The sequence below is a fragment of the Pygocentrus nattereri genome, chromosome 11 (assembly GCF_015220715.1).
Source record: "Pygocentrus nattereri isolate fPygNat1 chromosome 11, fPygNat1.pri, whole genome shotgun sequence".
In the NCBI taxonomy this organism is placed as follows: Eukaryota; Metazoa; Chordata; class Actinopteri; order Characiformes; family Serrasalmidae; genus Pygocentrus; species Pygocentrus nattereri.
This window is the reverse complement of record NC_051221.1, coordinates 37516187-37530098: the sequence shown is the minus strand read 5'-3', so window position 1 is coordinate 37530098 and position 13912 is coordinate 37516187. Positions and strand designations below refer to the sequence as shown.

Genomic DNA, 13912 nt, shown 5'->3' with positions numbered 1-13912 from the left:
CTTACACTGAAACCAGTCAACTTCGGCCAGAAAATGTTTATTCTACACATTATAGATTGCACTGAAATTTTGCTGAGATTTTCGTTTAATTAAAAAAAATGGCACCTTAATTACTTTTAGTTACACTGGACAGAGAACTGTTTCAGTACCTTCGGCCATACATATCTGAATACCTGCTTAATGGATCTGTTGACTTTTTAGAACCTGAGGGAAAAAAACAAGACATAGGGATCACTTTACAAAGTTACTGAGATGGCAGACAGCTGAAATCTAGCTGTGCTGCTTAAGTAAGCTGTTTCAGAGTTTCAGATGTAGACATTTCGTCGCTGATCAGCTGTTAATTGTCTCTAGAAAAACGTCATTTAGTAAAACACCGGACTGAAAATGTTCAGTTTGTGTCCATTAAGTTAGCGTCACAGTTCAAATGAAGAAATACTGATGCTTTCCTCAGTTCTACCCAAAAAAGTTAAGCAGCATTCAAGTTTGCATGACCTCAAGATGAGTACTATGAGTTGTATATGAGTTCCACAGAGTTTGTGCAGATCTCTGCTTATTCACCAATTAATTCCCTAAACGTTGTACATGCGATTGCAGAATCTGCACAAGGTCTCCTATTCGGACATACAGAGTGACAGCAGGTCACAATTGGCACTCGTTCATCTACACATCGGCTTTAACAAGGTGGAGCTGACACAGATAAGAAGAGCAGAAACCTGATCTGCAGGTTCACGTCAGTTGCCAGTTTCATCTAGACAATGTACGAGCTTGTGATTGTTGTCTGAGAAGCAAAGGAATGTGGTCAAACTCAGATCTGAAAAGACTACATTCCACAAAGCAACAGACTACCGTACCATTCCTTTCTGTCAAGAAAAAATATCGAAAAAATGTCTGTAAATGTTCACAACTCCCTGGAAACGTATGTCAAGGTGCAGATACGGAATCAGGTGTACAGCATGCTGTCAACGTTTCTGAACTAACACACATATGGCTTCAGGCTACAATCATGGACCTCATCAACGTGCATTAAAGAGAGAGCAAAAGAGAGAAACCAAGCAAGAAAGAAAGGCAGAATTAAAATACATGTAAAGGAAGACAAAGAAAGAGAAGGAAAGAAAGTTGGAAAGAATAATGGACAGAAGACAAAAAGAAAGAAAACAAAAAGTTAAAAAAGACACAAAGACAGGCATGAAAGACAGGATGGTTTAAAAGACTGAACGAAAGAAGAAAAAGAAAAAGACAGAAGAAAGGCAAACAGAAAATGAAGAAAAAAAAATAAAAAGACAGATGGAAAGAGACAAAAAAGGAAAGAGATGGGGGGAAAAAGTGACAGATGGACAGAATAAAGACAGACAGGAAGAAAGACAAAAGAAGAAGAAAAGAAAGCCAGACGATTAGAAAAAAGAAGGCAAGAAAGATGAAAAAAAAGACAGACAGAAAGAAGGACAGACATGGATGACAGAAGGGTTCAAAAGACAGACAGTAAGAAATGCAGATAGAAAGACTGAAAGAAAGAAAAGACAAAAAAAGAAACAGAAAGCGAAGGAAAGAAAGATAAAAAGAAAGACAGGCAGACAGAAGGAAAGAAAGACAGACATGAAAGACAGAAAGACAAACAAATGCAGACAAAAAGAAAGACTGGAAAGATGGAAAGGCATAAGGCATTCTGCCTAGAAAGAAAGAAAGAAAGAAAGAAAGAAAGAAAGAAAATGCTGATTGATTAGGAGCTGGACAATCAATGATAATCCTCTCTTGTATATTGTGCTGTTTCTGTATCACGTATGTTCTATAAAAGGGACAAAGGCAGATATAAAGACAGTTATAAGCAGAGAACAGAGTTCCAGCAGTGCATCAGACTCCACCGCCTTCACTGACACTACAGAGAAGGCACTGATATGCAGTACAGAAAGAAACAGAGCTTGAACAGAGAGAGAGAAAAAAAACTCATCATAATTATTACCCCTTCATTTAAAATCTTATTAGTCAAAGGGTTGTGAGCCAAACAGAGAAGGCAACGTGACATTCAGTACCGCACCGCTTTGCTCACATAAATCCACTGAGATCAGGACAGCAGACTCATCTGGAGTGTTTCAGTGAAACTAGCTGGTCACGCCATGCACAGCAGTGTCTCACTGTCGCCCACTTGTGGAGGAAGCATGCATGGTCCACCTGAACTGGTCCCATTTCAAACTCCAACAGGAAATTTCTTCTAATAGCCTCTGTGATTCGGTCCCCCAGAGAGCGTTACATCTGTGCTGTCATGCTGTTCATGCTGTACTGGGCTAAAGCATGGCGGTGACAGTGCCACGGCAGGGGACAGAGGGTCAGCTCTCAGTCCACAAACATTTAGAGCTCACTCTCCACATTCCAAACCCGCAAAGAGGACAAAACGTGGGGGCAGAGAACAAGGAGCATGCACACTCTCCTGTCTTCATACTCGTTCCGAGCTGCTCTCCTTGCTGACTCTGCGTCTGGGGAAGAGCCGCCGCTTCAGCACGATCAGCTACAGGGAGAGAAGCACAGGAAATGACATCAGACAAGCATGCCATCCATCATTTCTCGGGGCAGTCATGGGCTGGAGGTTAGGGAACCAGCCTCGTGACCGGAAGGTCGCCGGTTCGATCCCCAGAGTCGACAGCACACGACTGAGGTGTCCTTGAGCAAGACACCTAACCCCCAACTGCTCCCCGGGTGCTGCGGATTGGGCTGCCCACCGCTGCGGGCAAGTGTGTGTGCTCACTAGTGTGTATGTGGTGTTTCACTTCACGGATGGGTTAAATGAGGAGGTGGAATTTCCCCATTGTGGGACTAATAAGGGTCACTTAGTCTTAATTTTGCTGCTGTCGGAAGAAAACTTTGTATCTCCCTTTTCAGTTTTTGACATAATTTGAAATAAAAATCATAAATTTCAAGATGGACCAAAAGAAACGGACCAAAATTACTTTGAAAGCCTGGCTCCATTGACTAACATTAACAAGTAAAGTAGTTTTTCTTTCTCCTGTAAAGTTACCATTTTGGAGATACAAGGTTTTCTTCCAGAGATTTATTACCGCTATTAAACTGTGATTATGGGGCATAAGGACAGTGCTTGTAAACCCGGGCAACTACCATGTTACAAGCTGTGATGTATCATCAGCCATTGCTGTTGCTATGCAAAAGTTTGGGAGCTCTCAAAACATGCTTTATTGATTTTCTAAGTAAAACTACGTTACAGAGAACTGTAAATATGGCATGTTAAATATGGCATTGTTCTGCACATTTGAATGCACAATTACTGTTTTAGCATACTGGAAAAAAATAGAGCAAAAAACGTAAGCTGTACAAAAGTTATGGCACATTCTATATTTTATTTTATATTATATCGCCCAATGTGTTAAACTCAGTAAATAAACAGGAACTTTGCACTAAAATGTGCAGAAAAAGCCCATATCTAAGTGTGTTCTCTGTAGGGGATGTGTAAACTTATTTTCACATAGACAATCAACAAAACATGTAATCTGACCATGTTCAAACTTCTGCAGTTAACTGTACGCTGGCATTTGCAGACGTACAGTAGACACACAGTACTGTGCAAAGGTGCAAAGCATCTGAGAAAATGATTTGTAAAGCTATTTATCTGGAAGCTGGATTCACAAAGCTTCTCTGAGGTTACTAACAATGGACATAAATGGTCTTATGACCTTCTACCTAGGACCCTTCTAACTAGCAACCTTCCTAATTGGTCATTCCCTAACCAAGGACAAGACACCCTAAAGTATCTGTAGCCTAACACTGTGCTAAACCTGGAAAGGTGGTGCATACAGCCAATGAGAAGGGAGCGGGGAACCTGTTTGCATCGGTCATTGCCTTTGGCCTCATGACAATGCCATGTTTCCATTATGTTATAGTTTATGTTTTATATACGTGAGCATGTGAATGCTCATGCCTATTAGTGTTACTGCACATACTAGCATGAACTTTGGTGGGCTTCACTTAAAACAGACAAGTTATTGTTATTTTAAATAGAATTACATCCATTAATTATTGTTTTCTATAAGGGTCTCTGTTAACTGTGCTCTTTAAAAGGCGTTATACAATTACAAGTTTTCCTACTGTTATTAGGCCCATTCAGCGCTACTGCAGGCTAGATTTGAGTGCTGTTCTCTGCAGGTTTTGATGGCTTTTCAGTTGTAAACAGTTTTCGGTGTGGGTTACAGGGAGCGTGAGTGTCCTCTTCATATGAGTCTGTTGAGAGATCGCAAATATCTGATCTTATCCTGCTAGAACTGCTCTGAAGAGGTCCTACATTTTACTGCAATCACACCTACAGATAAGACTCAGTGATACAGTGACCGAACCAGTTATGGCTAGATTAGCTTGTCCTAATGGCACTGATCTTACCCAAGTGGTTTGAGAATGGGGGGTACTGAAAAAAATGGGGGTACCTGGTATTGAATATAATAACATTAAAATCTAAATAAATAAATAGTGTTAGCTTAACTATTTCCAAACTTTTTTCTTGCCAGTACATGCTTCAGCTAAAAAAAAAAAAAAAAAAAAAAAAAAAAAAAAAATCTGAAATGAAAAAAAAGTGTTGCTAATGGAATTTAACAAATGCAGTGCAGAGAAGTCTAATGATATCTAGTGTTTTTATGAGCACTTACTGTCAGGATCAATAAGTGATACTTTTTTAATCCCACAAACGGGGAAATTCCACCTCCGCGTTTAACCCATCCGTGGAGTGAAACACCACATAAACACTAGTGAATACACACACACACACTAGGGGGCAGTGAGCACACTTGCCCGGAGCGGTGGGCAGCCCTATCCACGGCGCCCGGGGAGCAGTTGGGGGATAGGTGTCTTGCTCAGGGACTCCTCAGTCATGGACCGTCATCACTGGGGATCGAACCGGCAACCTTCCGGTTACAGGGCCAGTTCCCTGACCTCCAGCCCACGACTGCCAATAGTTTTGCACAATACTATACTAAGTCCCTGAAAAGACAGTTTTTTTTTTCTTTAGGTAAAATGTGGTGAATACCTATACCCAAAACCCAACGTCAGGTGAGCACCTGATACTACCCAGTACATACCAGATACTATGTGGAGTGCACCATATACAACCCCATTTTCATGTAAATGAAACCAAAATGCAATGATGTGCAAACCATTTTAACCCCTATATTTATTTGAAACCAGTACAAAGACATATCAAATGGTAAAACTGAGAAATTCTATTGTTTTTTTGATAAATATATGCCCATTTTGATGCTAACAACACGTTCCAAAAACATTTTTGGGGGATTGTAATATCAGTATTGTAATATACCTGATACCATGTGGTGAGCACCAGATAACAATCAGGTGTGCACCAGATACTATTTGTGTTTGTTTATTAAGTGTACAGTGCTCACCTGATAGCATCTGGTACACACCACATTTTTACATAAAATAAATAAATAAATAAATAAATAAATACACCACATCCCTTCAGGGGCTAAATGCAAATAATCTGTAGTAAAAATGGTGACATAGCATTTTTCCCACATTATGTGTTGATGACAGATGTTTTCTTAGAACAAGGATGGAACTGAAAAGCAAAACCAAAAATCAGTCACTTGTGTTTGTTTTCAATAATGTCTACAACATAATAGTGCATGTTTACGGCGCTGTAAACCTTTGCCTATAAACTGTAACTAAGTAACCCTATAACTAAAGCCGCTAATGTGTCAGCTTATTAAGGAACACATCTGTTGCTATACTCTGAGCTATGTCTGTATGTGTATGTGAGAAAGGGAGAGGGAGCGGGAGAGACAGATCTTCCATGAAGGACTCTGTGATAATGCATCATCTCCAGCTCCGTATTAAGAGTGAGCGTTCCGATTCCTCTCCTGTCACAGTAGACAGTAGACTAAAAGGTCAGTGGGCTAATTAACCTTTCCCAGGATCAACAAGAGAGGAAAGTGACCCTGCGGCCAAAGATCGAATCACAATGCAGCCATTTCATACATGCTTCAGGAATGTTTCTGGCACATGTCAATCAGACGTTTCCACTTACTTCATCATTAATAAAACTGCCATGAGTGTTATATATCCATAGTACCAGATATAACTGTTGGTGGACATTATAACAGATTATGGACTCACAATACGGGCTCATTAAGATGTTTACAGAAATGATACACACCTGTTCAGCAAAAAAGGAGATGACGGTGAAAACGACTAACGTCACCAGTACACAATGTGTCCAGAACTTCAACTTGTCCCTGTATATTCGCCTGGAAGACAGATAAGCATAGTTTTACATTATTCTTTTACTGTGGAGCAACATTAAAGGAATAGTTTCTAAACATATCCACATTTTACCCGAGATATACTCAGTCATACCAAGCTATGCCTGGTGTCTGAAGTTCGCTTCTTTAGTTTTGCAGCGGAGCTATGAGGCTCATGTAGTTAACAAGTGATGCAAGCTTGTAAAATCAGCATTGTACAAACTGTACACCTAAAATCTGCCTCAAAGCATGTGAAGTTATAGACTTGCTTATGTTTGTGGTTTCTGAGAGTGTATAAAAACTGCTGTCTATAAAATAGACAAACAAATCAATACCAACGTCAACCTTTGTCCAGTTTTACAGATATATACAGATATCAGAAACCACAAGCTGTTAGCTACATAACCCCCTCCGAATTATTGGGTTCAAGTGTTTCAGCCACATCCATTGCTAACAAGCGTATGAAATTAAGCACACAATCATGCAAACCAAATAAATTTCTGCCCAGCTAGAGCTGTCCCAGTCAACTACAAGTCCCACTTCTGGGAGCAATAACAGCTCAGGCTGAATGTCAAAACACAGAGTTTAAAAAACCGTTATGCCCTATTGCATCATTCACTACACATGCAAACTGCCTCTAGAACACCAGCAATATGGGCCAACTCTAAGGTTTTGGAATGGGATGCCCAACAAGCTTAGACAGGTGTGATGGTCATGGGTCCACATGCTTTTGGCCAGACAGTGTAAGCCTTGTTGCCTCAGCACAAATTTAAAGAAGCAAACATGTCTGGTCTATGACTTTTCAGCATAAAGGGAAAGCACAATGGCTTTGTGTGGTTACTGGCAGTGGTCTGAGCATGATGTCATGCAGCAGCCTGCTGGAGGTGAGATGATGGCCAGCTGATATCATCGGCACGCCAGAACGCCACCACCTGCTCATCAGCCTCCTGTCAACACCTTATAGGTGTGTGTGCATGCTAGCTTGTTTGTGTGTAGGTGTGGCGGTGTACAAGCTGGAAACTATGAGCACTGCACATCACCATTCATAACCGAGAAGCCAGTTCGGCTCTGTTACAGCGAAGCTGCTGCAGCACCATGTGATCTGGCCGGCTTCACTGCAGGACGCTCGCCTATTTCAGGGTCTGCCCAGCTTGTCCAAAACCTGGGACACATTTCAAAACCTCCAGGTCTCAAGCAGCTGGTCTCCACAGAGACACACACCCAGATATACAAATATACATGAACACGTGCAATTGTATTACTATAATTGTGAGGACCAAACATTGCATAAGCACTGATTTAGAGTAGCTGTGAATCTCGTTCTAAGCCTAAACCTGTCCCAAAGTCTAACTCTAACCACTACCCTGACCCTACATTTGATCTGAATCATAACATAATCAATGTGACTAACCCAAACCTTAATTATAATCAGTGACACAAAAAGTAAACCATGGACACTAATACGGATATAGCTTCTATTTTAAAAATACATGAGGAACGCAGCCCTCATAATCTGTATTTTTCATATGCTGGTGAGGGCGGTCGGCCATCACAAGTATAAAAATACAAGCACACAGATCCACACACAAACACAGCCTCGACCACCCCCTAATTCCCAGAATTCCCATTGGTGATGACAGCTATTGGCTATCCTTCCTGCTGTGACAGGAATAACAATCCACAGTCATTCTGAAAGACTGAGAAACAAAGAAGCTATAAATCACATAAGTATGATTAAGCTTACGCAGTAGATTATATATAGATACTTTTATAAGGCATTTGTTACCTCCATTCACATGAAACCCATATCTGAAGTGAGCAGTTAGTACCTGTATGAAAAGGTTTGCCCCCACCAGACAATTTACATGTTTCAAGTAAAACAAGTAATTTTACTGGGGTGTCCTAACTTTTGACTGCATATCATTTACTATCATCTGCACTCCCTCTATTGCTGAAAAAGAGTAATTCACTTATGAAAGGCAAAATATCACCCAGACTTTCTGTGTCCTGTGTTTTATAACTAGTTGTCTTCAGCAACTTGAAGTCTGGATTTACTGGCACTTTGCTTATATAAAGAAATGTAATCACATAACTTCATAAGTAGACGTCATGCAATGTATCTACATGATGCCACGAAATAACAAAATTGTAATCAAATCTAAATCACAATAAAATCTGATTTCCATCGTTATTATGATTCTATTTTTATTCACTGGAAGTCAAGTCACTCATTCTTTGAAAAGAAGCCTTATTGGCTGAGGTTGGAATAAACAAGCTCCATTTTCACTATCATCACTCTTTCCATGCAGTGCTCCTCCTCTGGACCCTGTTTGGAACGCTATTGCTAATGCTCTCACCACTCCTGCAGCTCTCCCATGTGGAGGAAGCGGTTGCGATACTCTCGAGGCAGCTCAAACTGCGAGGGCAATGGAAACATGGACTCGTAGAAGTCCCTCAGGACGGCTTTAACTGTGCTGGCATCCTTATGGCTGTGGTCAATGTTGTCATTCAAACAGATGAACTTCCTACGGGGAAAAGAGCAATGATAAACACTGCATGCAGTCTTATTAAATGATGACAGGTTTTCAAAATTTCATCTGCCACTTGGGATACGTGTACAATGCTGAAGCTAAATGACCTCAGAAGCACTGGACATACCTTGGGTTCTTCCTTATGTCATCCAGCTGCCCCACCACATGCGAAACGTTGGTTCGTACCATTTTAAAGGCGATCTCCTCCTCTCCCATAATCTCAAACCTACACAACAGAAGAATGAAGCATTACTCAGGAGCAATCAATGTTTGGTAACATTTTATTTGTAAACCTTTGTAAGGACCTAATAATACATTGAATAACAGATTTATAAGCAATACTTGAATATTTATATTTAGCTAAAGACAGTGATCGTACAGTGAAGTAACATTAGTGCCACTAAAAGGGAACTTCACTGAGTGTGTTTACATACACTTAATAATCTGATAACTACAGAAAGTCAGCTTATGTCAGTATTCAGACCAACGCCGATTGACCCTTTTTTTTTTTGGAAAACATTGCGCCGCTTGACCTGGAAATATGAACGCACATCATCTAAAAGATGGAAAATATTTAAATTCTTCATTTCATCAAGCATGTAGTTGGTTTCAACGTCGCACCAAAAGCGTTTTGCTGTTATCTTGCGACAACACTGCTTGCTTATTTCCAGTACCGCGGTCCGTTTTTCGCACATGTGCAGAATAAGAACTTCAAAGAAATCCAAGTAAGAGTACTGAGGAATCTGAGCGGAAATCCAGCTCTCTTTATCAGATTTTCTTAATCAGATTTTTAAATCAGATTTCTAGACCTTACTCTGATCCAAGACATCATGAGTATGCTGTTTACATTTCCATTTGAATAATAATCAGATAACTGCCGAAATGTGTTCATGATGGGATTATTACATAATACATGTGCACTCATTGATTTTTTATTTTTATTAAATGGTTAAGATGTAAACAAATTCACTTTGTGTGCTCAGGCAGAATTGTTCACATAGGTACCAGACATCTAAAACAGTCATAAATACACTGCCTGGGGCCTGATTTTTTTAATGCACTCAAATGGCAAAGAAGTACAGGCAGCACCAAAGGAAACAAAGTAGTCCCCAAGCAAAACTTATTTTTTCAGATTTATCATTATTTTATCACTATGAACATTGCATGTAAAAACTCGGAAGGTTAAGCAGGTTCACTGGTTGTTTTGGATAAAAAATAAAATGGCTATATCTGTGTTGACCCCTGGTTCCTATCAGCACCACTGTAAAGGAATCGAAGTTGGCAAGTTTCTCTAAAAGTGCTGCATTACACATCAAAACACTCTGAAAGACTTTGATTAAGTCTCAACTATTGAATTGTGCAAACGTTGAAAAATAGGTGCAACTTCACTTCAAACTAAACTGATTTTTATTCCATTTATAAAACTGTAACAAAGCATCATTCACAAGTGATGGAACCTGACAGAGAGTTAAGAGCTCTATATATGAGTTTTATGGTAGATTTTGATTTTTATTCCCAATGAATGTGAATATGAATATTCCATACAAAAATCTTGTACTTGAGTAAAAAATAGAATATTGCTTGACCAAACATGCCATGTCTACATTCCTATTTGAGTGCAAAAGTTTATATTAAAAAAAAATAATAAAAACTTATTATGAGTTATTACAGATAAAATGTTAGATTATTTTGCTGAACAGAGTTAACTTGTTCTACCAAATGGGCTTCTTCAGTAGAAATTTTATTTTTGCACTTAAGAAAAAAAATATATATATAATTTGATGCATGTTTTTCATAACTAAGCCTAATCCAAATTCTATGATTTGGGAATAATGCTTTATAAGAGAGTTATAAATCAAAAAATGCCTTTTGCTGAAGTTGTACGTTAATACATTGGTATTTAATATATTAAATGTCATGCACTTACTAGTATAAGCTGGTGATAAATATTCAAGTACTCATTTATAACTACATTCTTCAATGTATATGCAAGTATTATGAAATCTTTATGCAGAATGGCTTCAAATAAAGTGTGACCCAAGATTTCACCCATGGGACATTATGCATTGTATTAGACCTACTTGTATTTGTTCTGGTCTTTGAAGGCTTTCTGGATTTTCTCTGCGATTAGTTTACAGTGAATGACGAGACCTTTGGTAACTGGAGGCTGCAGACAAGAAAGAGGTCCAGCATTATACAACAGCCCTGAATAACAGCACAACAGGATGCAAGGATGCAGAGTAGTTCATGTTTAGGACATGCATCAATCAAGAATCTCAACTGTGTGTAATCAAGGTCACAAGCGTAGAATCAGATGTTTACCTGTCCACATTAGGGCTGCACAATATGTACAGAACACCACACTGCAATTCTGTTGCTACACACTGTGATAGTTATAATCCTTGTGATGTATTAAAACATGTTAATAAGCCTTCATGTGATGTGCTTAAAGGCGGGTGTCAGCCACAGCTGTGACAGTGCAGGGAAAGGCTATAATTGGCTCTCTCACCATGCTGGGGTCATAGTACGTCTCCTGGGTCGGGTTCACCATGTGAAGCTGAGTCTGGTTGCTGGGGAGAGTCTTAGAGCAGTTTATCAGCATCTGCTCCAGACCTGTCAGGTCCTGCTCACAACCACACACATAAACACAGGCATTTAACAACTCATCAACACTCATAACATTCATTTCTGCTTACATTTCTGCTGCTTAACTAAATACATAAACAGACTGAACGCCACTGAAGCCCTATTTGAGCAAAACTAGTTTTAACCAAGAGGCTCCGGTGATGTGATCTGCATGATTCATCAGACCTGCACAGGATAAAAAGATCTGCGCAATTTCCCCAAATGACCCCAAAAAGCCTGGATCAAAACATCAACGTGCAGGTTTTTTTGTGCTAGAATAATGCAACAGGCACCACACTTCTGAGCAATAACAACATGCTGTGTGGCTATATAGCAAATATGGTGCCAAAAAAACAAACAAAAAAAATTAATAAAATGTAACTTTGGACAAGGATGTCTCACTTCTATGTGGGTTGGCGCCCATTATCAATGCTGATTTGAATTGATGGTGCATAAACAGTGTATGAAAAAAAATATACACCAAATTGTTGTGGATTTCATTCTCCTTCTCATGAACTTGAGTATTAAGGAATTATGTAAAAAGGTGGTTGGAGTCCTTGGGCAAGGCTCCTAACACCACCTGTGTAAAATGATCAAATTGTAAGTCGCTCTAAGAGCTATAAGAGTGTCAGCCAAATGCCATAAATGTAAAAACAACCTCTATTTTAGCTGTTAGTCTTGTCTTCCGGTTGCCAAAAAAAAAAAAAAAAAAAAAAAAAAAAACAGGTGCCATTTTCTATTACCTGCTTTTGTTGTTACATTCCAATGAAGTCAGTTTGAACAGGACTAATATTATCAGCAATATTACAAAAGAGGAGGTCGCTGCTTGCTGGTTATGCTGCAAGCGAGAAAATTGTGAAGATCTACGCAGGCATATTAGCCAGAACAATCTAAAAATTAATGTGCATTACTGGGCCAAACACTGCAAACTATGTTTTTTGTCAGATTTTACCAGTTCAGTTTCTAGTCTCTAACCATTCAAAGGGGTTGGAGCCTGATCCTGTATGTCTGGAAATAACTGCCCAGTGGTGTTGCCATTATGGCCAGCAATTGAACAGACTTTTACTATAATGATTCTGGTACTACTGAGTGAGCTCTGATTATGGCGAAATACAGAAGGCAATACGGTGTGGAATTCTTATTTAGCAGACCTGTAAACAGATGCTGCAGATTTGTACTGGATTAAAATCAGGGACCTCTTTGGTAACTCAAATTACAGCAGCTCCCCAGGTTAAACTAATCCAGCTTTAACAGGGCTTATAAAGGTGAAACCCACATCACACAGGCAACTATCCACAACAATACAAACACACTTCCTTTGTGTTTTCCATGAGAGTTGATTTATCAGATATACACTCACTGGCCACATTATTATGCTCAATTGCTTGTTAACACAAACAGCTAATCAGTCAATCACTTGTTGATGTGAGAGGTCACAGGAGAACGGGCAGACTGGTTCCAGATGATAGAAAGGCAGCAGCAACTCAAATAACCAACCAAAATCTCTGAGGAACGTTTCCAACACCTTGTTGAAAGTCTGCCACGAAGAATTAAAGCAGTTCTGAAGGCAAAAGGGAGTCCAACCTTTTACTAGGAAGGTGTACCTAATAAAGTGGCTGGTGAGTGTATAATAATAATAATGACACCACAAACACTAACTAACAGGTCTGTACTATCATTCCCCCACTCCAACAAGAGGAGCTTGTAAGCACCTGCAGACTGAGTGGGAGCTCGTGGATACGTGTGGCGAGCGTCCGGATCTCTCTGTCGGACAGAACACCTGAGTGGTCAGTGTCGATCTCGTCAAAGACCTGCGAGACGTTGAGCTGCTGCAGAGCGCTCATAAGGAAGTAGAAATAAGAGAAGGCGAACTGCATGTCCTCTGAATGGCGCACACGGTGGGAGGACGTCGTATCAAACTCCCCAGGGAAGCTAAGGACAGATGGAGAGAAAGAAAAGGCAAAACATAGTTAGTCTCAAAAGTTCAATGATCATAAAGAGGACAAATGTCTTGGGAAACATATTGAATCAGATGTAATTCATCACAGCAGTAGTACTCTGTTTCTAAGGGAGTTTAACTTGTGCCTCATTTTCCTTGTTACAGTCAACCTTTCCTATTATTCTACCCATCCAAAGAGAGAGAACTAAAATGATCGTTTTCTGTAGATGCCTCTCTGAGGCTTTCTGTAAGCGTGTGCTGTGATTCTTACGTGTCCTGTAGCTCCTGCATGACGAGCCTGTCAATCATGTGTGGCATGTGAGCGGGCACTTTGCGGGAAGTGAAGCCGAACTGGCCGTTTAGCAGCTTGTTGACATAACGGAGTGAATCAGCAAAGGTGTCTTTCAGCCTACGGCCAGTGGCGGCGCCATCTGCTTTATACTCCAATTCTCTCTCCAACCGTTCCCTCTCCTGTGAAGCACAGCCAGTAAGCTTTATTAAAAGATGCCATTTTATTTGTTTTGATCTAGTGCTTTAAGTTAGGATGTAACTAGAAAGAGTTGGTTCTG

The 13912-nt window shown here is 39.9% G+C and overlaps 1 protein-coding gene across 1 annotated transcript in view; it reads right to left on the bottom strand.

The window, feature by feature from the left end:
• Positions 1-12: 12 nt before the first annotated feature.
• Positions 13-13912, bottom strand: part of gnptab (N-acetylglucosamine-1-phosphate transferase subunits alpha and beta) — a 34446-nt gene continuing 20546 nt past the window's right edge. The window contains exons 14-21 of the mRNA XM_017716354.2: positions 13615-13814; positions 13117-13336; positions 11289-11402; positions 10861-10946; positions 8907-9005; positions 8606-8773; positions 6164-6254; positions 13-2500 (exon numbers count right to left, since the gene is read on the bottom strand). Of these exons, the coding sequence (XP_017571843.1) occupies positions 2429-2500; positions 6164-6254; positions 8606-8773; positions 8907-9005; positions 10861-10946; positions 11289-11402; positions 13117-13336; positions 13615-13814 (1050 nt within the window). The 3' untranslated portion in view covers positions 13-2428. The remainder of the gene's footprint in view (positions 2501-6163; positions 6255-8605; positions 8774-8906; positions 9006-10860; positions 10947-11288; positions 11403-13116; positions 13337-13614; positions 13815-13912) is intronic.